The sequence below is a fragment of the Chelon labrosus genome (genome assembly GCF_963514085.1).
Source record: "Chelon labrosus genome assembly, chromosome: 5".
Lineage (NCBI taxonomy): Eukaryota > Metazoa > Chordata > Actinopteri > Mugiliformes > Mugilidae > Chelon > Chelon labrosus.
The window spans coordinates 22,176,586-22,201,612 of record NC_140341.1 but is presented as its reverse complement, the minus strand read 5'-3'; the positions used below and the strand labels follow the sequence as shown (position 1 = coordinate 22,201,612).

General features: G+C 40.6%; 1 protein-coding gene across 1 annotated transcript; it reads left to right on the top strand.

Moving 5' to 3' along the window:
- Positions 1-1,181: 1,181 nt before the first annotated feature.
- LOC311488030 (alsin-like) lies at positions 1,182-24,773 on the top strand (the record flags this gene model as incomplete). The annotated part of the gene is made up of 40 exons (XM_084544533.1): positions 1,182-1,235; positions 1,324-1,504; positions 2,004-2,228; positions 2,544-2,734; positions 3,263-3,295; positions 3,386-3,586; positions 4,418-4,542; positions 4,667-4,902; positions 5,243-5,330; positions 5,523-5,704; positions 6,911-7,079; positions 7,530-7,626; positions 7,982-8,059; positions 8,175-8,402; positions 8,805-8,976; positions 9,142-9,337; positions 9,981-10,046; positions 10,370-10,529; positions 10,729-10,860; positions 12,194-12,322; positions 12,683-12,706; positions 13,819-13,889; positions 14,233-14,299; positions 14,440-14,618; positions 15,166-15,231; positions 15,466-15,564; positions 15,810-15,974; positions 16,183-16,294; positions 17,049-17,126; positions 17,318-17,454; positions 17,655-17,810; positions 18,225-18,339; positions 18,600-18,757; positions 19,350-19,448; positions 19,845-20,024; positions 20,110-20,155; positions 20,309-20,370; positions 20,751-20,900; positions 21,218-21,314; positions 21,917-24,773. The coding sequence occupies 40 exons, from the start codon at positions 1,182-1,184 to the stop codon at positions 21,953-21,955; spliced, it is 5,043 nt and encodes a 1,680-aa protein (XP_084400659.1). The 3' UTR covers positions 21,956-24,773.
- Between the last annotated feature and the right edge of the window lie 254 nt (positions 24,774-25,027).

The window sequence follows — 25,027 nt, the reverse complement described above, 5'->3', positions numbered from 1 at the left end:
TAACGAGTGCTGCTGAAAGCCTGAAAAAGCTAGCAGTGGACCACGACTTAAGATTATTTTTTGTATATGACAGACGTGTAAAATATTATTATCATTTCTATGTGTTGGCCACCCCTGCTTAATTTCATATGTGACACTAACGTTAGGTGATTAAATATTCACTGTGATGGAATTTAATGCTTATTCTTGAAACATACTTAAAACAAAGCAGATACGGAACAGGTGGCAGTTTACATGTCTGTATGTATGTATCTATTCATCTGTCATCTACAAGACATTTATGTACACAAACATAATGTTGAATGTTATTATAATCCTGAGCCAGAGAAGAACCATTTCTATGAAAGCTTTAGTCTTCATTGTAAATGCCAGACTTTATGTCAAGCCGTTGCTGTAATAATCTGTATATCCATGTTGTTTTGGCAAACAGGTGTTTAACAAGAAGGAAGCAGTTGGATCCTGATGAACGAATGAGGCGAGAAAACAGGACTGAGTATTTACTTTGTTCCTGTTAACTGAGTGCTCTTAAAAAAAAATGTTAATAAAGCTGCCATCAGTGTGCTGGGGAATGGAGAGCCTGAAGTGATGGAGAACCAAGAAGAAAGGTAAACACATCCAAACACACTAATGTACTTGCAGCTGTCCTGATAATATCTCCCCAGCAGCCTGTTTCCACTGGAAACATGTTGGGTACTGCAAAATAACATTGTGTTGTTTCTTCTAGCTGTCGTCCTGACTATGTTTGCACTTAGATCCACCAGTCACAAGCAGTCATTTAAGTTTTTATTATATACAGAGAAAAATTTCATGCCCTTATAATTTAAAATGATTTAAAAAGTAATCTATGTTTGATAATGTTTCTGTTAAATCCAGCCAAAACCTACAGCAAAAAGTTTTAATAATTATCGAGCTTCTGGAGTTTTCAGCTTGCATTCACTAAATAACCCACTTCAGAAGAGTGTCTGATCAGTATTGTTCCTCTGCTTCGTGGTTCTGCAGGATTTTCATGTCCGCTTCAGTATGACTGTTATGTTGAGTCATTGAAAGATTTGTTCTCCGCCCTCGAGACAAAACAACATGTCAGGGCCTGCAGATGCTTAATTGACGGCTGAATGAGTTGGGATTCAATCCAACATTCATTCATGTTGGTCTCAAGAAAAAAACAAAACAAAGCTAATATAATGAAAGTATTTTACAATATCAGCTTGTTTCTGGGCCCAGCTGGTGATGTCCAGGTTCAGCATTTCGTGCTGGTTTTCAGCTTGGGTTTGGACAAAATGTGTCCACACATTTGAAATCAAGGCCTAATTCTCGCTGTAATAGTTTGCATGTGTATTTTGTAGCCCTGCGGACGAGGAGGGCTCCACGCCTCCAGATCGAGGTCTGCTCCACATCTGGAATTCAGCGGGCCACAGTGAGCAGCTCTGTCCAGAGAGAGTGCTGCTGTCTAGGCCTGTTCTGCAGGTCTCTCTGGGAGAACACCATGGCATCCTGCTAGCACAGGGTGAGTGTGTTTGTAGTACGATAGGACTGGGTGGTAGTTTTGACTCACAAATCACGATATAGTGTTTCATAGCTACAACTTCTTTAATTCTAGTCGAATTAAATTGGTCTACTAAAGCAGTAGAACTGTATAGTGAATATAAAGTTTTAGAAGGTGGCGCTGATATGGCGGTTGCATTGTCCTAATGATACTGTAATAATTATGTCCAGACATCTGCACTAATCCCAATTTGTGGTAGATAGCAGTTATCCTATTCTTCTTTGGAATTTGTGTTTCTTCTTCTATAATATAATCTTAAATTTAACTTAATTTAACTGTGTAATGAGCACATTACTATCATGGAAATGTGTCCATACTGCCCCGTACACGTTGGAACAGCCAGCTTGTCCTCTTTGTGTGTCGTCTGAAATCAAGCTGTTGCCGCGGACCCTTCCCGCCGTGGCTATTTATTATATCTTTGACAATGAAGCCTTTCTGCACACTTGTTATATTCTTCCAGGCGGTCATGTTTATACGTTTGGAGAGCTGTTATGGAGGGATCTGAGTGTGCCAGTGTCTGCTCCAGTGCTGGAGGTCGCTCTGCTGGAGAAGACGGTGGCTCGAGTGGTGGCTGGCGGCTTCCACTGCGGGGCACTGAGCGACCAGGGCAACGTCTACATGTGGGGGGAGAATACTGCAGGACAGTGTGGGGTGCCTGAGAGAGGCACAGTCACAAATATCACAGGTTGGTTAACGCCTTTCTTTTTCTTCATTTGTCAGTTTTGTCCTTGTCAAGCTCTCGCCCTCCTTCTCCTTTCTTCTTCCCTCAGTGCCTCAATTCATGTTCAGATTTCATTTGTTAAGCACTCCACTCTTCCTTTTCTATTATTATGTTTTTGAGGAATAAGCATTTTTATTGGACACTTCCACATTTTGTGGTTGAAGCATGTCTTTCTATCGATTTTGCTTTTTCTTTTTCTTATTAGACTGACAAATTAAACATTAGTATTCAAATTAGTATTTTATAACTTTAATGATGCAGACAATTGCCTTGTGCCAGTTCCAGAGCCCTGCTCAGTCACTGTGGTGGACAGTGAGGTCATTCCTCCAGCCATCGTCCGAGTCGTGGATATTGCCTGCGGTCGGGAGCACAGCCTGGCTCTGTCAGCCCAGAATGAGTTGTGGGCGTGGGGTAGTGGCTGCCAGCTCGGTCTGGTCACCAGCACCTTCCCTGTGTGGAGACCACAGAAGGTGGGTTGTTTGGCTCAATGAATTTTGCAGCTCTAACCTGTTTTGGATATAAAGAAAAGAGAAATTTTACAGATGGAAACAGAAGCCTCTAAACATCATAGTTTATATTATTTTTTGCAGGAAATTCTAAATCTTTTATTTTTGAACTAATGTCACGTATATAGATAGATAGATAGATAGATACTTTATTAATCCCGAGGGAAATTCAAGCATCCAGTAGCAGTAACATACATTGAACATAAAATACAAAAGCTATATAAAAAATAGAAAGTGACTAGAAATAAAATGTTTATACAACTATAAACTATGTCAAAAATATAAAGTGACCTGTTAGAAATATAAATATAAAGTGACCTGTAGAAGTAGAAGGTTTTTTTTTGTTGTTTTTGTTTTTTTTTTTATAAAAAAACAAATATATGATATGTATATGATGAGAAAACAACAATATGTGTAAGTATTTGTGTGTTTTAAAATAGTACATTTCAACATTATTGATCAGATTTGTGTTCTCTTCCATATATGTTCCAGGTGGAGCACCTGGCAGGCAGACACGTGATTCAGGTAGATTCTCGGATATCTTCACTGCCACATTAAAACCACGAAAAATTCAACTTTACGCCCATTTTCACTGGCTCAATTTATTTCCTACAGGTAGCTTGTGGCGCATACCACAGTCTGGCCGTTGTTCGCAGTTTACCTCCTCAGGACTATAATACCCAGAATCCCCCAAAGAAAAGCGAGCGGGGCCAGTCACCTTGCTACTCGGTGACAGAGAGGGAGGAGCAGGTGGCATTTGATGAGGCTCACTACTGTCCACTTGGAGTGGAGCTGACTGAAGCTATCAAAGGCGAGGTAAATACCGCCTTACAGGAAGCAATTGAATAACTCTGGTGATGAATACAACATGCTGCTTCGTACCTATAAACCAGAATATTATGACCACTCAGATGAAGCCAGAACCATTGATTATCTAGTAATTGTCATGATCTGGGAAATAGTGGACTAGACATTAAGTAAACAGTTAGTTCTTGTTTTCAGTGTTTCAGTGCAGGAGAAGTTGAGAGATGTATGCTGTTGGTACATTGTAGATGAAGGGATCTCCTGCTAGTGTAGTGTCAGATATCACAGAACATCTTCAGAGCTCTTGTCAGGTTCATGCATTGGCAGGTTGGTGCTGTTTTCTCGACGTGCAGGTGACCAACAGCATAAAAGGCAGGCGTGATCTAGCCTGGAAGCCCACAAATTATTCTGTGGTGGAAAGTTTGTCTGGGGTTGCTGCGTTGGGAACTGATTATACTGCAGCAAACATCTGTCGGACCAGTCAAATTTGTGGCAATTGACATGAGAATAACAGTGACATAGTCATACTTGTCATCTCAACACAGAGGAGTTGAATTTGTTTGCAACAAAATGGCAGTGATTTTTTTGTTGGACTACCCACTTACCAGACTCGTATTCTGATGAATAGGCTACACCAGCCTAGGTATGATCATAATGTTTTAACTCAACAGTGTATATGCTGCATACCCTTTCTGTTGTAATCAGAGCGGTATAATATGACAGCATATAGGGGCTGTAAACATGTCTTGGCTGACGTTTAAAGCAGTTATTTCCATGATCTGGTACCACAGCTGTTAGCTGTTTCAGCGCTGTTTGATGCCCTTCTATGGTTTGCATTCCCAGACTTCTCCCAGAAGACGAGGCCCCAGACAAAGGCTCCATCCTGGGGGAATGTCAGCTGGCAGCAGCCCTGGCTCTGGAGCCAGTTCATGCCCATTTTCTGACGACGGCAAATCAAACACTAAACAGTACAGTGTTATAAGACTTAAGTGGTTCTCTTTTATCCCTCAGTTTTACACTTATGTCATTTATTTTTTTGCTTTCTCTCGTCTCTCTCTTTTGCCTTCTTTTCCTTTCACTGTAAAACTTCAGGAAGAGTCTTCCAGTTACCACCAAGCTTGAAGCTGAGGGGCACAATAACCCTTTAACCCAAATTGATGGCAGCCTTAAAGCACACCCATTGTCAGGCCAGAGAGCCAACAAGAACTCAGCCTCCTTTGATGAACTGGAGCTTCAGAAACTCCTGGAGAAACTTTCTGGTCCCTCGTTGGAGCCGCGACACACCACAGGAACAGGAGATGACGACTCACTGAGCAGCCACACTTCAGGTTTGGTGTTATTTGTTCCTTCTTTCTTTGTTTTAAAACGAGTTCATGTTTACTTTCTGATGTATTATTTAATTTCTTTTTTATTCGCTAGGTATTTGTTTGGTTTGTTAGATGTTTAGTATTAAACATGCTTATTCTTTATTTCTTTCTTAATTGGATTTTGTTGTCCCTTCAGCTGCTTTTGGAGATTTTGTTGTCTTTTTTGTGCCAGTGTGTGTTTATGCTCTTTTATTTGATTCAGCGTTGCTTTGTTCTTTGCAAATTCAATATTTAATCTGTTTTCTTTCTCTTTCCAACAATAATGTGCTCTTCCTCTCCCCTCCACGATCATTGCATCCAGATGACAGCTGCCTTTCCTCAACTCCTTCCACGGATCTGTTGACTTCCAGTTACAAAGACGACTCAACTATCAAGAAACAAAGGAACGAGTAAGACTGACTTAAGTTGACAACGAAACACTGTGTTTGCTCAAGAATTTTAGATAGTTAACCAGTGCTGTAATAATCTCATGTCACGAAACTGTTGCTCAAAATGACTAAAACAGGAGAAGAACGTTTTTTGAGAATCTTAATTTTATCTGCTAACTGATTTCAAGTAATCTATGACTTTCTGTCCTACAGTAATGGTGGATATTCTGGGCCATACTCCTCTTCTCCAGTGTGTTTGGAAGAAGTTCGACTCTGTCTGGAAAAGGAAAATCAGGCACTGCGGGGGCAGAAGAGCTCCAGTCTCACAAATATACACCAGAAGGGGATAACAGCAACGAGCAGGAGACGCTCACTTCCTGGAACTCCCACCCATGGTAGGAATGGTAGGGTGTGGACAAATTGACTGTACTTTGGGGAAATAAACGTATTTGCTGTCATGCCAAAAAGTTAGATGAAAAGACTGATACACCCTAAATATGTAGCCAGGAGGCTGTTAGCTTTGCTTATAATCAAGATTAGAAGAAGCTATTCCGGGCATTTAACTCCTAGTAAAACTACAGCTTGTAGTTTTTACATTTTCATTTGGAATGAACAGACACAGGACAGCATGTTAATTAATGGAGTCACTTATCTTTAATAGTGTTAGTGAACAATACCAGCAGGATCACTGATTGTATTCCTCTGTGCCTGGTGAACAAGGAAGAAAAATGTAAATGTTATCTGCAGCATAAATACACAGTGTAGTCTCTGCCTGTGTTTGCGTTTCAATTTGACGCGCTTAACAATAATGGATTCTTTAAAAACTGTCTTTATCAGTTGATAAATAAATCCAGGATAGACGATGCCTGTGTTAGAATTATTGTTGCTGTCTTGGCATAACAGCATTTGCTTGTTATCAGGAGTAAATGAAAATGTCTACACATTAAAAATATCAGAAAGTCCTTTGGTCACAGTATAGTAACTTGTTTTGCATGAGCTAAAAAGCCCCCCTCCTAACTCAGTCAGTTAACCATTTAAAGCCTCTTCACTTGGAGAGTATATGAAATGTCTTGTGTATTGTGCAACAAAACTCTGAGGCAGGCTGAGAGGCAGGCACAGGACCCAGTTTGGCATTCAAAGACACTGGGTTAGCACTTCTCTTTTTCTGGTTTGCCTGGAACTTCATGAGTTCGAAAAACGAAAGTCACCCCTCATAGTTAGTTTTCAGTATTTATACAGTCCTACTGTATGTATGTATTTGCTAGAGATTGAATAGCACTTTTTGTCACTGAAGATGCTATAAATGTCACTTTCTGCTCTGTACCCGCTAATCTATGAAGCTGTTGCAGCCCCAACTTGCAGTTCACTGCTGCCAGAGTTCTTTAGGGTGTGTTCATACCAAACCTTTAGGTGCGGTTTATTTGTCTTTGTCCATGTAGTGCATTTAATTTTGGGTGTTGAAAACATTAATGTGTTTTCAGAGAGAGCATAACAGCAGAGTTATGCTATTCATGTTAATATGCTTCACTGTATTACAAATAAAGATGAAATAGCTCTCTTACCAGATCTTTAGTTTTACTATCATGTGTTTTTTTCTTCAGGGTCTCCTCGGCGCCGGCGCCCTTGCGCCTGCAGGCCATCCTCTGCTGGTCGAGCCCAGACTACAGCACCAGAGGAGGCAGGGGACGGGCTGCTGTCTCTGGAGACAGAGGTGTGGAGCTGGGGCCGCGGGTCTGAGGGACAACTTGGTCACGGAGACCAGCTCGCCAGGTCTGTACACACAATTATGATACATTTACATGCGCAAAACAGTATAATTGTGTAACAGTATATAAAACTAATAAGAATCTTCTTGCAGTTCCTGCACCTGCTGTCTTCGTGTTTAAACTCTATGCAGTTGTGGTCATGTTATAGACATTGGATAAATTGCTTAGTAAGAGACATAGATTTGAAATGTAAGTTAATTGTGTTATTGTGTTTTTCTCAAGGTCAGTGTTCTTTGGCTATATTCTCCTCATTTAACTTGACAAGAATCTAAATGCTGAATGTTTAAAAATGCTTTTATCCAGCCTTGAACACTCCATGCAAACTTATATGCATGCTACCTGTATAAACTTATACAGGTATATAGCAGTGGTATTTTGTGATAAACTAGTTAAATAAATGACAATAAATAACCTTTACTTTCAAAGTCAAAGTCTCAAATGTGTGTGTATCCAGACTCCAGCCTCTGTGTATCAAGTCTTTGACCGGCGAGGAAGTGATCCAAGTTGCTGCAGGGTCACACCACTCACTGGCTCTCACTGCTCAGTGCCAGGTAACAAACCCACAGCATATACACACACACAGACACCCACACACACACACACGCACAATCAGTACACAAACTGCAACCGTGAGGACTTTCACTGTGTGGTAACCAAAACTACATATTTTCCACTAACCTTTACCGTAACCATAGTCTGACATTAAAGGGGAACTACTGTTTTTTACAACCTGGACCTTATTTCTGACATAAAATACGATAATTTTCTCTCCCATATAACTTTGCTGTCACTTTTTGTCATTCAGATGACATTTAGATCCGTGTATATCCATATAGTGGGAGTGACTAGAGCACCGCAATGCAGTCTCTAAATAACGCATTATCTTTCCGCGAAAAAATGTTGCAGGTATACTCATGGGGTAGCAACATGTGTGGACAGCTTGGTCATGTCAACAGTCCTGTCACTTTGCCTCAACAAGTGAAGGTTGGTACAGTAAGCAGTCAGTCAGTCACACTCAATTTATGCACTTCACACGTTTCTCAGAAACATACAAACATAAATGTCTTAATAATACGCTGCACCTCTTGGACCACCGTAGCTGTCTGATGATCTCCGGGTATGGGACTTGTCGGCCGGCCAGAGCCACTCCCTCCTCCTTGCTGATGGAGACTGTATCCAGCCAGTGCTCTTGTACTGCGGCCAGCAGCAAGAGCTGCTATCAGTGCAGAGTGAGAAGTCAAACCACAGGCAAAACTCATGCCAGAGGTCACTGAGCAAGGCGGAGAGTTATACAGCCAGACCTACCATACTGCCCTTATGTATTGAGGTATGTAAACACAACTCTGTACTGATGGTAAGAAAGATGATGGGTGGAACATTTTCCTATTGCACCACTGGAATTTATTTATCTCCACATTTTTTTCTCATTTCTCGTAGTTCAGTACTGTTGAAGTGCAAGAAGTAGACATATAAAGTTATATATTAGGTGATCAAAAACTGGCATAGTCATTTTTGAATTGAGGAACAGATGCAATTCCTAAATTTTGTGAACAAACATACACATAGTTTCCAATCCAGTGTTTTTATCGACGTATATAACGCCAGATTTGCAATATGTGAGATGTAATTCCTACATTGACCTTATCCACACCAACGTCTTACCTAACCGCAGCAACCTGTAATTGAAACCTAAACATAACTATGGTATTTCTTCTGTTTCTGTGTCTAGATGGGTTACATTAGCAGTGTGAGCAGTGGTGGTCAGAGCTGTGCAGTGCTGGCAGACCACAACGTCATGGGTTTTATCTCGGCTATACATGAGCTGGCCTCCAGAGAGAGACAGTTCTACTGCTGGTTGAGCAATGTCAGGAAGGTCCTCCTCACTCCTATGTGTAATAGAGGTGAGAGACTGTAGTGTCTCCATTTATCTTAATAATACAACTAAAAATGAACAAAGACACCTATTTATTAGCAAAATAACACAATCATGATTCGATCACCTCATGCACCAACATGTTCTTGTGTTTATAATGTTTGTGTGTGTATATTTCCTCTCTCATTTACAGAGCGTGTGTGCCCGGCGTTAGGTGAGACGTGCACTCATCTATTCTTCTCTGTCTGTGAGAGTTCTGTTCACCTGAGCACCCTAATTGGTCGACACGCCACGTCACTTAGCTACTTCCTGCATGATATGCAGGGCTTTGATATCACCTCCCTTCCCCTGCTGACGCACACTGAGTATTTCCTGGAAACTTACAAAAAGTAAGTTTTATGTCTCTGCACACAAACTCCCAACTGTATTTTCCAGAAAGAATACAGCACCTACAGACTGATCACTCCTTTTTAAAATAATAAATGAGTGTGTGGGCATTGCTATTGCTAAATTGATTTTCTTGTTTCTATTATAGTTGCTCTCATACATTATGATGCAGTTATTACAATTCCACACTTCAGTGTTTGAACAACTTCTCAACGTCAATATCAAGTTCACAAATCAGAATCGGAATGTCTTTACTTTCCTTGTGTACACTACAGTGAGAGTTAAAGTCACCTCCTCTGTGGTTTTGTGTAATAAGATAGTATAAAAATTTGAAAAATAAATACATATAGTATGTAAAAAAAAAAATCTGCATTTTTATATAGGGCTGTTCAAGCTCAGTGGCTCTCAAAACACTTTACAATGATTTTCATTCACACACACTCAAACACTAATGCTGCCATGTAAAGGTACTTTCCTGTCATGGGGGAAAGTGTTTGTGTGTGGAGGGAGCGGGGATCAAACTCCAGCTACAAACTATTCTCATCAAGGACTCTTATATATTATATATGATATTGTTATACTGTATCTAGCATATGGAGTAATAAGAAAATCTAAACTGAAACCTCTCTTTGTCTGGCTTTCCAGGTATTGCTCTGCAGTTGGTGACTTTCAAGTAATGGGTGGATTCCAGTCTCTTCATAAACTGTCACTGTAAGCTCTGTTATGTATTTATTTACTGCCCCACAGAAAACACAGACTTCTCATTTTCTTTTATGAAACCTCATCTAGTGTCGCTGCAGAAAGCTCAAGCAGCAGTAATGTTTTTATTTATTTTGTTTTGAGTCATGGCCAAATTAAGTTGCCGCTGTTAGGCTAAATTAGCAGAAACGATTATTGATGTTGATGATCATCATGCTAAATACCCAGTTCTTCTGGATCTTTTACCCTGACACAAACTATAAGTGTGTAACACATCACAGACACATCTTAAGATGAAGTCTTAAGAGTTTCTTTGTCTCTTTGTGTCTGTCCAGTGAGTGTTTAGGCTGTCAGCAGACTACGCTCACTCAGCTGTGTGTATCAGACCAGTCTGTCAATGGAGATGTGGATCTGGTTTCAATGTTGTACTGGCCTCTGGAGCAGCTCCACCAATACAGCCGAGTCCTGCTCAAACTGGCGGCATGCTATGATGTGGTGAGGACATTACTCTCTCTCTCTTTGTGCCTCTTATTGCTTTGTCTCTTTCCACTGAAATAGTATCTTTTTTTCATTTACCCGTCTCCGTCACTTTCTGGACTTTCTCCAAGTGCCAGTGTATTAAGATTCTACATCTTGTTCACATATTCAGTAAAAAATAAACTCTTTCTCTCCCCGTCTTTCTTTTTCTCCCCAGTTAACTGTTGAGTATCAGTCCCTGGATCAGGGCAGTAGACAGTATGAGTCTCTGTCTTCGTCACTGTTGAGAAGAAAGAAGGAAGCTGAAACCACCTTCCTCTTCTGGAAGACACACTCTGGAAAAACCACTGTGAGCACATTTCAGTTATGTTTTTATAACCTGCAATCTCTTTTCTATTCTTTTGTTTGTTTGTTTTTTGCAACAGAGAAATATTACATCACCAAAAGGCTATGCATTAGATGGTACGCTCTCCCACCGCAGCTGTGCTTGTAACATTTATTCCACTGCTCAGGGCTAACAGCGTTCCTGGCAGGGCTTTCTGTGTGCTCCTTTCCAAACTGAGTTTATCCACAAAGTCAACTCCATGAATGAGCTCAACCAGTAACAGCCATTAGGTCATCTGATAATACTAGGTAGTAGTGAGGGGTAGCACTGGGTTTAAAACCTCTCAACTCAGGGTACAACAGTACGAGTACATTTGTCATCAGTGCACTGCCTGTTGTAATTGAAGTGCAATATACAGTAAATGTTACATACAGTGTACACTGATCAGGCATAACGTTATAACCACCTTCCTAATATTGTCTAGGTCTCCCTTGTTCCTCCAAAACAGTTGTGACTAATCAGAGAATGGACATGGGCCTTCTGAGGGTGTCCTGTGGTGTCTGGAAACAGGATGTTGTTGGTGGGGGCCTTTTGGGGCCTATGGTTGAAGGGAGGGGCCTCTGTGGATCATCCCACAGACACTTGATCAGTTTGGGATCTAGTGAATTTGGAGGCCAGGTCAACACCTTGTACTGTTTTTCATGTTTTTTGAGTTGTTCCTAAACCGTTTTTGTGTGTGTGTCTGTGTCAGGCTGCATCCTGCTGGGGATGGCTGCTGCCATCAAGGAGTGTCATTGCTATGGGGTGGGGGTGTCTGGTCTGGTCTAGGTGGGTGGTACATGTCTAAGTAACATCCACATGAATACCTGGTCCAAAAGTTTCCCAGCAGAACATTGAATTGTCACAAGATGGTCAATGTTATTTACCTCTCCTGTCAGTGGTTTTAATGTTGTGGCTGGTTGGGGTACGTTAGTGCTCAGATTTATATTATTTTAAATTATAACTTCTCTCAGTCAAAATGTGAAGATTAAATCTGACAACACTAATACACAGACCAAAGTGTATTTGATCATGTGGTAGTGGTGGTCATATGTAAATGCAGAATGTCCCTCTACTGAGTTTGTCCACCTGGTGAATGGGGGAGTTAGTGTTCTCAGCTGTTTTATGTATATTTGGTGCCATAGTTGTCGATAGTGAAGAAGTAGACAGGAAACCGAGGGAGGCGGAGGGTATGACATGCAGAACAGAGAAGGAATTGAGCCATAGAAGTTGTGATTATGTGGCGCCCGTCGTGACCGTTCACCTAGCAAAGTGCACCAGTCTGAGATTATAATCTACACGTGTGTTTGTTCTTCAGGAGGTTCTGCGTCTCCCACGGCGTCGAGTGGTGTGTGAAAGCAGCAACAGATCTCTGACTCCGCAGAACGCCGGGCGATTCTCCAATCACTGGTTCATACTGTTCAACGATGTGCTGGTTCACACACAGGTACTCAAACACAAACACACATGCAGACACGGAGTCAGAACAAAATAAGACAAATTAAGGTATTCTTCTTCTGTTTGTGGGGCAGTACAATTTTAGAGACCTTGTATTTTTTTATCTAAGTTTATATGCCAAGAAAATGTTGCCTACAGCAGGTGGGCAGTAGAGCATGACTGACCTTTCTAAAAATTATTTGCAGTGAACAACTCACTCTTCAGACATTAGAGAAAGTATCTACAGGATCGTTGTCAGTGTGTTTCAGATCACACCAAGCTTCCACTCCATCCATGTCTTTCTGACGTTTCTGGACATTTGCAAATAAAATGTACATGTGTAAAATGTGTTTTTCGTTCATTCATTCAGGGTTCCATTCCCTCTCAAAACTTTGTAAGTATAACTGGCATCAGTTTGCCTCATTTCACCTCCAGCCACCTGAGCAGTTTAACCCTGATCTGCAGCAGCTTTGTTGGCTGGCCTCTGTTCAGGGCTTCCACTCTGACAGGTTCAAATGGGATTTAAAGTCAAATAAATAAATGGTAATACAGGACCTCATGCACATTCACTCAAATCCATTTCCTTTTATCTTCTCTATGCCTCCTGATAGTTTCAGTTTACTTAGAAGAGTTAGCTTTAAAGTTCACCAAACTGGACTAGACTAAAATTAATAATATTTTTTGCTGGATTTATTGTATGTTTGTATATATAATGTTATGTCCAGTTGAATTTATGTTCATGACCTTAAAATAAATAATATTGGTAATATTACAAACTTTAACATTGAAGATGTCCTGTGTTATCATTTATGGTATGCATGTTCTTCTGATGGCTGATTCTGCCCACGCTGAACTTTAGCTACTGCCAAACAGGCTGCTGTGTGTAGATTTGGGTTTAGAGGATAGAATAGATTAGGTCTTAGTAGCAGTAGGTCACAGACAGTGAGGGTTATTATGAAAGGATGCATGTCACTGCTGTGCATCTAATCCAAGAGACAACATCACCAGCTCCAAACAAGGGGACATTCCTGTTACTGTAAGGATTCTTGGAGAATTGCTTTGTCCTTTGGGTTTCTCACTCACTGGTTTGGGGTTTGTTTTAGAGTCTTTAGTCTAGGTTTTGTCTTCCTTTCTGTTTGGTGTGGTGTGTTAATAGAAAAACCTGCCATCTCTCTCTCTCTCTCTGACAAATAGTATTTTTGTAATATAACTGGGAGATGATGCACTTTCCTCTTTCTCCTTTTGTTTTCACTCAGCCTTTTCTGCTCACATGCACTTATAGTAAAACTGAAATTACACTGGAAAGGTTTTTGGTAACTTCCCTAATTTACCAGCACACAGACTAAACCACAGTTAAGCGCTAACAGTGGCAAATCATTTGGTCGTTCTAACAGTCTGGATGTGGTCGTTTCTGATAAAAGGTGTGCGATGTCACCAAATATGAGAACTGAAGAAATAAACTTCTCTATCTTTTTTTTTTGTTGTTGTTCATTTGTGTGCCTGCAGTTCTCCACGCATCATATTTATCCTCTGACTTGTCTGTGGGTGAAACCAGTTACTGAGGACAGCGGCGGACTGTGAGTGTGTTAATGAATGTCAAAGCTAACATGACTAATAAACATCCTTCATCCATCCACACTAGGTTATTGGTTTGGACCAAACTTAGGCAAGTCAAACAAATGTGAAAGAACACAGCTGCCATTTATTTGTTGACATGATACAACTATTTTTCCAAGATGCTCATATTGTAGCCTTCTTGATTCTTGCTGTTTGGTAGATACCTGTGTCTACTCTGTAACTACAGTCCAAATAACATTTAAGGAGGAATGGTTGATGTTGCAGAAATGCAGAACTGAATCTGAATCTGTCTGAGTCTTTTCAGTTCAAGTTAATAATTGTCTTTGTGTCTTGTATTTTCAGCTATGCCATCCAAATAACATGTCCCGAGGAGAGTTTCACGTTGGTGGCTTCAACGCCCCAAGAAAAGGTACCTTTACGATTTATAAACTTTGTACCTATTTACTGTAGCGTGGTTTTCAATAACAATTGGTTTTGAAAAATGTTTTTAAGATTGCTTCACACAGAATGCCACTTTCTTAAAAATGTTTAACCCTTGTCTACCGGCAGAACAAGTGGCTACGATCTCTTAACCAGGCGGTGGATCAGGTGATGGGCGGTGGAGGTGAGGGGTCATCGCCTGGGATGATGGCAATGTCTCGCACGGCCTCCTACACGTTCACTGTCGATGAACGATTCAAAGATGCTCAGTACACCGGGGGCTGGCTGGCAGGACGGGTTCATGGAAGGTCAGAGAGCTCATTTTACTTTTTGTTTCTTGGTGTTTGTGTGTGCTCGAATGTCTGATTTCTATCACTGCAGCCTCAGTGTGTCATGGATAATGTTGGTCTCAGGATGTGTTCATAAAATGTATTCCTGACTGTTACCATTGCTTTTTGGCATTCTCTTTAAACTTCGGGAGAGCGTCCATGAGTGCAACATGAAGGTTGAACACTTGAAATGTTCCTTGCTCATACCTCTGATATTACACAATTTCACTGCATGTGCTAAGTTGTTAAAATGTGCAGAACCACAAGTATAGTAAACTGAGAGAGGGTCTGTACATAGTTCTATCCTCACTTCTCAAAACAGTAAGACAATTGTGTGACAAAGAGGAAGGGTGCATGGATGAGCAATAAAGTATAATAAGTCAGGACAGCAATGATTATGAACAATTTGTTTATATAATTTACAACACTTTTTTTTCAAGATCTTGTTTGTTTGTCACCAGACAGTAGCTCTTTAAATGGCAGGTGTGTAAAAACTATTTAAATCGTCACATATTGTTCTTTACAGAGGAACCATGAAGTGGCCAGATGGACGGACGTACAGTGGGAAATTTAAAAATGGACTGGAGGATGGGTCAGTACTCTTTCCTGGTGTAGTAATGATTATCATGTCTTTGGAGACACCTGTGATCAGAAGTTAAAATACTTAAATACTAGAGTATAATGTTGGTGGTAACTGTCCTAAATGTTCTCTCATGCCACACCAGTTTGCAGAATTACTGAAATCAGATGCTGATAGTTGCCGACTACAACTGTTCAACTGACGAACAAGGATAAAACCGCTCCCTCAACATATCTTTCTTTTCAGCTATGGAGAGTGTATAATGCCAAACAAAGTGCTGAACAAAGCAGACATCTACCTAGGACAATGGAGAGAGGGCAAGATCCATGGTTTTGGCAAGTACAAGTCAGTATACAATTTCTACTCATGTTTCTAGTGAGGTAAAGAACACAGGATAAATAACCTGTACATAAAGAGACACTGTCTTCACAAGCAAAGTCATATTAAATTCACAGAGATGTCTCTGTTTGGTGTTAAGTAGCTGTACTTGACACCATGTCAGACATGTCAGAGTAATATTCAGTCTTAAAGTCATATTAACATGAGCGTCACTATCTGTGTGTATCTGTGTGGCTGTGGGTTATACTCAGATATGCCAGTGGCGAGGTGTACGAGGGCTGTTTCTGTGATGGACAGCGGTACGGCTATGGCATGCTGAGCTCTGGTAAACTGGCCAGGACTTCCTCCAGCGTTTTCATTGGCCATTGGGTTCATGACAAGAAGACGGGATACGGAGTTTACGATGACATCACCAGGTCTGGATAACTTCTCTGCCTCAAACAAAAAAGCTTCCTCTCCAGATTTACTAGTTACAGACAAGTTAGAGAACAGAGAAAGGGTTTCGTTGAAGGCGTCTTGTTTTAGCCAATTTTGTGACTGCACAATTCCCGTCACTAATCCATATAGTTTTCTAATTGGTTATGTGAGATGTTCTGCTGTTGTTGATCTCATTTGTTTTTCAAGAGGTGAGAAGTACATGGGACTGTGGCTGGATGACCAGCGGCATGGCAGCGCTGTGGTTGTCACTCAGTACGGTGTGTACTATGAAGGGACTTTCAGAGAGAACAAGATGAGTGTAAGTGCACCCTTAAAGGGGAACTACTGTTTTTTACAACCTGGGCCTTATTTCTGGCATAAAATGCGATCGTTTACTCACCCACCTGGAAGATATTTAGCTCCAGTGGAGCGCTGTGTATATCCATATAGCGGGAGTGACCGGGGCACCGAAACGGATATACGCAGCGCTCCACTGGCACTAAATTACTTCAAATGACACCAAAGTTTTTTTATGAAAGAATATAAGGTCCAGGTTGTAAAAAACAGTAATTCCCCTTTAAGTATATCTCACTATTGGTTATAGAGAAATTTTCATACTTCTTTCCCTACTTCATACACCTTAGACGTAGGTGAAGTTGTGCCAGATATCCAGCCTCCTTTTTATCAAAGAGCTGAAGTTTGAACTGTGGCACCCTCACTTCTGTACCAGTTAAACGACAGTGCCAAGGAAAACACCTTTAAATCAATAATATTTGTGGCTAGAAGCGTTGATTTGTCCATGTTTCATGACTGCTTCATCAGGGCAGTGAGGAACATCTTGCCTCTGTGACTAATCTGCTCTTGATGGAGATGTCAGATACTTCAGAACCAATGATATGTCCTACCTGCCCTAAGCCAAGCCAGAAGAAAAATCCTGACTCAGGGGTAGTGGCTACTTGTAGTGAAAAAGTGATACGATATTACTAAAAATTTTAAACTGATGTGTTGACACAGTCTGAATCATTTATTTGACATTAGATTCAGTCTTTGATGCAGGCAGTGTCTCCTCTCAGGGTCCAGGTCTGTTGTTGTCAGAGGACGACACAACTTTTCATGGGGAGTTTTCTGAAGACTGGACCATCAGTGGGAAGGTAGAGTACATCTCTTTTTATCTGTGCTATTGCTTCCTGTCAGTGTATGACAATTTCTCTCCATATTGGTACACTGTCAGTGTTGTCTTGACAACTTTATAATGTAACTTACAGCCTCACAGTTATTAGTAAAGTTATTTCAGATTATTTTTTTATGTCAAATGTATTTCTCCTTACTCCTTTCTCTTCAGGGTGTTTTAACCCTGTCTAACGGTGACTGTCTGGATGGCCAGTTCAACGGAGAGTGGCGCACAGGGCTGAAGGTGGTTGGGGTATACAACAAACCAAGCGTCAATGAACCTGAAAACAAAGAGAGAAGCAACCTCCAGTCAGTATTACTTTGTACTCTTGTAAAGCTGTAATTATTTTTTGAGCTAATCTTTTCCTCAAACACACTTTCTAAGCAACCATTTCTGAAGTCAGACAGCCTTCTTTCTTTGTGTACATATATCAGCTGATGTGTATTAGTGTTAATGTGTCCAGCTGTGATGATGTTTGTACTAACAGTGTAATTGTGTGCATGTACAGCAGGTTGGGTCGGTATGCGGTGCCTGCAGATCAGAGGTGGACGTGTGTGTTTGATGAGTGTTGGAGTCGACTGGGCTGTGAAGCTGCTGGGAGAGGAGAGATGACTACAGCCTGGGAGAACATCGCTGTTACTATAACGACTGCACGACGACAGAGGTAGGCATTAAACCACATTAAAGTGTCGGCTTCAATGATTGTATGTTTACGCCAATACTGAACCAACTGTTTTGGAGATATAGCTCTTCGTACACATCCTGCCCAAATGGCAACGGTTCAGAAGTAATTACACACTTGGATTCTAAATGGTTCCAGTTGTCTGTCGATGTGCAGAGTAAAATGGTGACCATGCAAGCTAACAAAGTAATAAAGAGGCTTAAAAAACGGAGATCCACTAGAAGAGCTGAGACTTTGATGTAGAATATTATTTTATATTTAAATAATTGCCTGGAAGCTCATGGCTATAAGAACAAATATGTAACTTTACAAGTACTTAATGTAATCCAATGAGTGCTAATCTTGTACACAGCTGTCAGCTTAAACTATGTGCGACTGTGTGTTTGTGTCTTGTAGCCCAGACCTCAGTAGGTCTCAGAGAAAAGTACTGGAGTGTTTGGAGTGTATTCCTCAGTGTGGCGGACCAGTGACCACTGCAAACTATGACAGCATACGAAGATACCTCACTAAGGTACACGTGTGAGAGAAATGATCTGTGTGTTTGTCACTGTCTTTGGCTTTATCTATGCTTTGAAGCAAGTGTTAGACTATCAACTGAGTGTGCATGTGAGTAGAAAGTCTGTCTGGCTTTGGTTAAAGAGTAATACTGTACAAAATATGTTTAGAAGTGTATGCACTGCCTTTGTCTCGAACTGAATCAAGAAAGTCTCTTAATGGTTGTTTTGTAGGTGTAATGCTTACGTGTTTGTTGTGTGTGTCCATGGTTGTCAGGCATGTGAGTCCCCCCACCACCCTCTGGGCTGGCTGTTGGAGACGTTGGTGACAGCCTACAGGATGACTTATGTCGGTGTGGGATCAAACCGCAGGCTGCTCAGGCAGGCTGTCGAAGAGGTCCAGGCCTACCTCATACATTTCTTCAGAATCATCAGGTTTAATCCTTGTCCTAACTTTTTATTCACATTCTCACTGCTTAGTCTCAGTCTGGCCTTCAGGTTGACCCTCGGCAGGTTATGTGTTAACAAGTCTTCTCTTATTAAGTCAATTTAAGGAAGGGATGTACTTAAGCATTTCACTTGTTTTGCCTCTACAATTGTAGCTATTTACTGCTGATATGACTTCTCACTAATCTTTCTAACCAAATACAAAGTGTTATGCTGTGTTCACGCCAGCTACATTTCATTTTCAGTGTAAACCAGTCATGTGAAACGCCACACATCCGAAACACACGCAACATAAGTTGAGCTGGCTTCAACGTTTTGTCGATTCTCCAGTGACGCAACGACACGTCGTCCAATCATGTGTGTTTGTTTCACCAGTTCACTTTTAAGCGGATCAAGTGACCAACAATGTAGATAAGCGCTTCAGTTGCGACTCTGAGACAGTGTAGCTGGCCACGCTAACCATGTCGTAGCTGTTGTCGCTCAAACTGTGAACGCAGAATAACAGCTTTCTGAGCCTCAAATTCATACATGTATCTCAAACACTTACTGACATGGAGAAATTTCCATTTCTTTCCTGTAGGTTTCTGTTTCCAGGGTTACCAGAAGATGGGGGCATCCTCCCAGATCCCCCTTCCCCTCCATCCAAAAGCAGACGTAACTCTAGCAGATCAGACCAAGGGTGAGTGTCATCACTGCACCTTTAGTACGTACTGCAGCTGCCTCCACAATGTGTGTCATATTGTAGTCCTAGTACAGTTTGAAGTTATATTATATTATATAATATTATATTATAAGTCATCATTTCCATTTAATTATGTGGCTCAGTGTTGCAGGACATCCTGGATCTAACATACTAGTCTGTAGCTAACATACTAATTCTTTATCTTACATACCAAATAGTGATACAGTATGGGCATCACAACACAGCCACAAAATGTTAATATAGACCTTGATTTATTCAGATAGATCTGTGCTGAAAGCAAGAAGTTTGAACTCGGAAATACTGGAAGGATCAGTTTGTATTAAATGTTGAACCTTCATCTCTCTTTTTCTCATCCTTCTTGTTCTCCTTCAGTGTTGTGGTGGTGAGCTGCTCCTCTCTGCTCCTCCCTCTGCTGCTCCCTCGGCTCTATCCTCCTCTCTTTACTCTGTACTGTCTGCAGGAGGAGCACGAGGACGCCCAGTACTGGGAGCGCATCCTTCAGCTCAACAAACAGCCAGACCAAACGCTGCTCAGCGCTCTGGGAGTGCAGGAGTGAGTTCACACAAGCAACAACCCAAACATACAGTCTCCATTCTCCATGCAAAAAAACCTAAAGCAATTTTTTTTCGACTTGTAGGAAGTTCTGGCCGTTGTGGATGTCAATTCTTGGGGAGAAGAAGCAGGTCAGATATTATCTGCTGTCACGTCATGTACCATTTCCTCCTCTAACATTCAGTCCACCTAGTTATCAATTTCAGTAAAGATGTGCTGCATTTGTATACACTTAATACTTTTGTGTTGTCCTCTGTAACGAGTTCTCTGTATCATCATCACAGATTGTATCCAGCAGTAAAGATGTCTGCTTTGTTTCTGCTGTAGAGACCCTCCAGCAAATCAGGTAGCTGCTTTGACTTGACGAGACATAACTAGTCCCTCTATGAGACATGGCCTGATTCAGTGTCAGTGCACTGTGATTAGCAGATGAACAAACAAGATACCCTTTAAAACAGAGGAGTCTTTAGAGATCAGATCATATGTACATGAATACAGCCTATATTTCTCCATGGATTTATGGGCATTTTAGCCCAGATTTAAGACTTTCAGGGAGTGTGTAGTTCAGTTGTAGTGTTTCTAACAAAGTGCTGTTTGTAGGAAGTTTGTGATACTTGGTGGTGGATTATTCAGACTTAAATGCTGTAAATTTAATATTTGACGATACATTTCCACACACAAAACTTCAGAAGACCTTATTATTTATTTTTCTTCCCATGCATGCAGCACTACATTTACTCCATCAGATAAGCTGCTGGTCATCCAGAAGACATTTGAGGAGTTGAACCTGGAGGTAAAACCTATGGTGGATGGAGATTACCTGTGGTGCATGGATGATCTGTTGCCACTCTTCATTTATGTGGTGCTCAGAGCGAGGTGTGTTGTCACGCACACGCACACACACACACACCCGCACACACCCACACACCCACACACATTTTGTTAATATAAGCGTGAGTTGTAGATGTCTAATGGCCTCAGTCTTGCTGATGTCAATATTTGTGTCCAATTTTGTGAGGCACATTAGTTTCAGGTAAACTGGATACAAAACTTAAGACAAATGTTTTCAGTTTGTTTAATATTAATGGCACTTCGCTTCTTTAACACCACCACCACCATCATCATCATATGTCTCAGAGTGATTTAGTTTGCTGATTGTGCCTGTTACATGTTTCTGCTGCTCTTCTCTCCAGGATCAGGAACCTCGGAGCGGAGGTCAGCCTGATAGATGATCTGATGGATCCCAACATTCAGCACGGAGAGATGGGACTGATGTTCACGACACTAAAAGTGGGAATACCCAACACACACAATTTACAACGTAGACATAGAAAAATATATCTTAGCTCACTCATAAATCAATTCACTGTGTATATTCATACATTCATCAGAATATTTCATTGTTGTTGTTATTTGTAGCAGATTGTATGGGCACTTGGGAACCACCAGTTCTGTGAACTAAACATTCTCATTTGAGTTTCTGATGCATCTGAACTTTAATGAACGGTATACAAGTTGTCCTAGCTTTCTGTCCTAACATTAGTACTGGAGCATTTCCTTAATTTGTGAATGAAACTGTGGTGGGCTCAGTGTTAGTTTTGACAGTCACTCAAGAAAACTCCACCCTTAAAGTTCCTACACCTTTGGAAAGTACTTCCCCAACATCAGCATGATTAGCGACTGTAACTATCAGAACTACGTATAGCCTAGTCCCTGCTTTCTGTGGTTGACACGTTTAGTTCCTTGGTTCCTCTAAAAGTTCCTGGTCCACTGAGACTTTCCACCACAGTGGAGGAAAGACTTTCCACCACAGTGGAAAGTCTCTTTTGGATATATCGTCTCTCATTGACCCATCACCAGCTCAGCCCTGTGTCCATGTGTCTCTGCTTTAGGCCTGTTACATCCAGATCCGGGAAGAGAAAATTATGTAGGAGCAGACAAGAAGTGACTGTCCAGTCCCAGGAAGTGGAAACGGCGACGGACAGAATACTAGTTTTATGCTGGTGGCCGCAGGAAAGCTGCACCGAGGCTACACAGACGCACAGCAGAGGGACGGAAGAGTGACATGCCTTCACCTTCAGTTCAGCACAGGAACAGGATGTCTGACACCTGGCTCACTGTTAAAACGTATGGTATGAAACATCACAGCATTGGTCCGTTTTCACAGGGCAGCAACACATTGCCCTCTTCTGGACATGTTAGAAAACTGCATTGTCCACTTCATGACGTTTTTTAACGTTTTTTGTAGGTTTCCAATTTCAGCCCAGATATTTCAAGAAATGACAAAGTTGTAACAACACTGCACTTTTTATGATTCATAATATTTACTTGAAGGGTAAATGACTAGAATTCAGTTTATACTGTAATATCTCACCATGTGAGATGCTTTTTTTTTTCTTGGTTCATCTGATTTGTTGAAAATACTTGAGGAAAAAGGAGCTAACTACATCACTGACAAAGTCTGGAACATGACCACGTTATAAGGGAAAATCTGGGTTAACTGAATTAATCATTTATATATTTCTCTAGTGGCCAAACACTCAAAGGGAACTGTAAGATTATTGTTTAATTTCACTGAATTCTAGTTCACTGAAACTGACAGAAACATTTAGTGTCAACTTTGTAAAATAGAAAATATTTTCTTAGACTTGAGCTTGGTTTTAACACATTGTTTTTAGGTTTTTACAGAGTGATGTGAGTGCAGGAATTCCTTCACTTCTTTTCACTGATCTCAGAGCGTCTTCAGGAGACACAGGTGGAGTTTAGCACAGCTGGATCAAACTGAACCTTCTGTGCAGACATCAGACCTTTGGGTCATCAGTAAGCTGCAGCAGCAGCAGGACAACAAACTGGATGAGAGGTTTTACTTCTTTAACAAAATTAAACTAGTTCTAAATATAATAATTAACCAAGTTGATGAGAGTTACTGTTTGAATGAAAGGAACAAAAGAGACATTTTCAACTGTGGTTTACTTCCTGAGAAACCAAACTGAACCAAAATCACCAGAACAGAAAGCTATAGGTAAAGAGCAAAGATACTTTCACTCAGAAGGTACTTCATAATATCAAACTCTGCTAACATTCAGTTTCTACATTCCTGTTTCACAACACAACATGTCATCACAGAGGGAAATAATTTTGTTCTTGATTAAATAGAATTAATAAGGGAACACGGATTAGCTCAGAAGGAAGGGTAAGTCCTCTGTTAATACTTCTGTTATTTTGTGCAGTGTGTGTGAACGAGTAAATTATGAACAAATCCAACAAGAAACACTTTTTCAGTTTAGTTCACCCTTGGACCAGGAGACTGTGTGAAGACTCACATTCCCACCATCATCAAAAATGTCCTTTTTGAGTTTCTGCACTGACTTAAATGAAAAGAATGTGTACATGTCTGTTATGATTGTCTATCACTGTGTGTGTTTTATGCATTTGAAGCATCTGTAAAATGTTATAAATTACTTTATTTTCACATCTGGATATTTTAGGGACATGAAAATATTATTTTTAATCTTCGGTATCTTTCTAAATTGCCATTGTTGTTGAACAAGTTGAACCAAATTTCCATTTCCAGCTCTCATCACTGTCACAGCCATAGAAGTCTTCTTTGAGTATAATCTTTTTAGGAGACCAAGGCAGATTCATCACTGTTAAAGAATTTATATGATTTCATTTATTTATGATTCGTTTGTAATTTAAATTATTTATTAGAGATACTTTATATTGGTATAAATCATTCTCATAATATAAAAAATCCACAAACATGAATAGAAATCAAGAATTCCTCTGAAATTCCACCAGCAGTGACTCTTCTATAATCTGTTGTAACTAAGGACACATCCATTATGCAGTTCACCGAGAACTGTGATGTGCTGAGACGTAGACCCGGTGTCATAAATGATTAGCTGCTGTATTCACAGAGCAGTGTGTACTGCTGTCATGTTACAGACTGTTAAGGAACTGAGCCTGAACAGACTGGAAAAGACTCAGGTTGAACTTCAAAAAAGAAAAACATCAAGATACTCAAAATTTCAGACATTTCAGCATCAAAGAAATATGTCTTTACTGTATTTGTGTGCAGTTTGTGCTGCATGTTTACCTTCAGAAACCTGTCTTAGTCGAGGAAGTCACTTCAATGTGTTTCTTTGTTTTGGCTGTGCTACAGGCGTATGAGGGAGACTGACTTCTTTGACCTCCACTAATCCCATTATTACTGTAGGTTAAAAAGAGCACGGATGTTTTCCATGTCTCAGCTCAACATTAACACATCTCCTGTTCTCAGAGCTGACGGTCACACTCAGTCTTCCGTTGGCTTGTTGACTGATTTTCTGATTTCTAGGCAGTCAGTGGTTTGAGATCCATTCAAAATGCTAAAAAAAAAAGTCTTCACAGGTGTGAAATGTGCATGAACTCATGAAATAATGCATTTTTTTTTAACAATAGTTTTTGCTAGCTTCATATGCTGCGCAGTAATGAAGCTGTGAGTATTTTGCTCCCTCTATCATGAACAGAAACCAGCGGCTGCCTGGGAGATAGAAAACTTCCAGGAGGAAAGAGCCAGTAGTAAAACAAAGTTGTTAATGTTGTCAATGAGCTGAAGCATGTAATACAGTTAAGGTGCTTTGAAGTGATTATTTTTCTAACCAGGTTTATATTTTTGTAACTTCATGGAAAGAGATGGTCAGGGGAGCAGATGGATAGGAAATTGATATTTGTTTATTAAAATGGACAATAAATAGTTTTAAATTATGCAAGTGTCTCCTCGCATATGTTTTCTCAATCTGCTCAAGCAATCTACTCGCTGCTGAGGCCGCATTCACAGCTGAGATTAGTAGGAAATATACAAGTATGATTAATAACGCTGTTTGTCCGCGTTCTCACTCATTTTCATCAAAGTGCAGCTACAAATAAACATAGCTTCTGTCTTAATTCTGTCTGCTGTCACCAGTTTAGGACATACCAGGTAGCCTAAAGAGGAATTTAAAGAACTGTCAGGAGCTGGT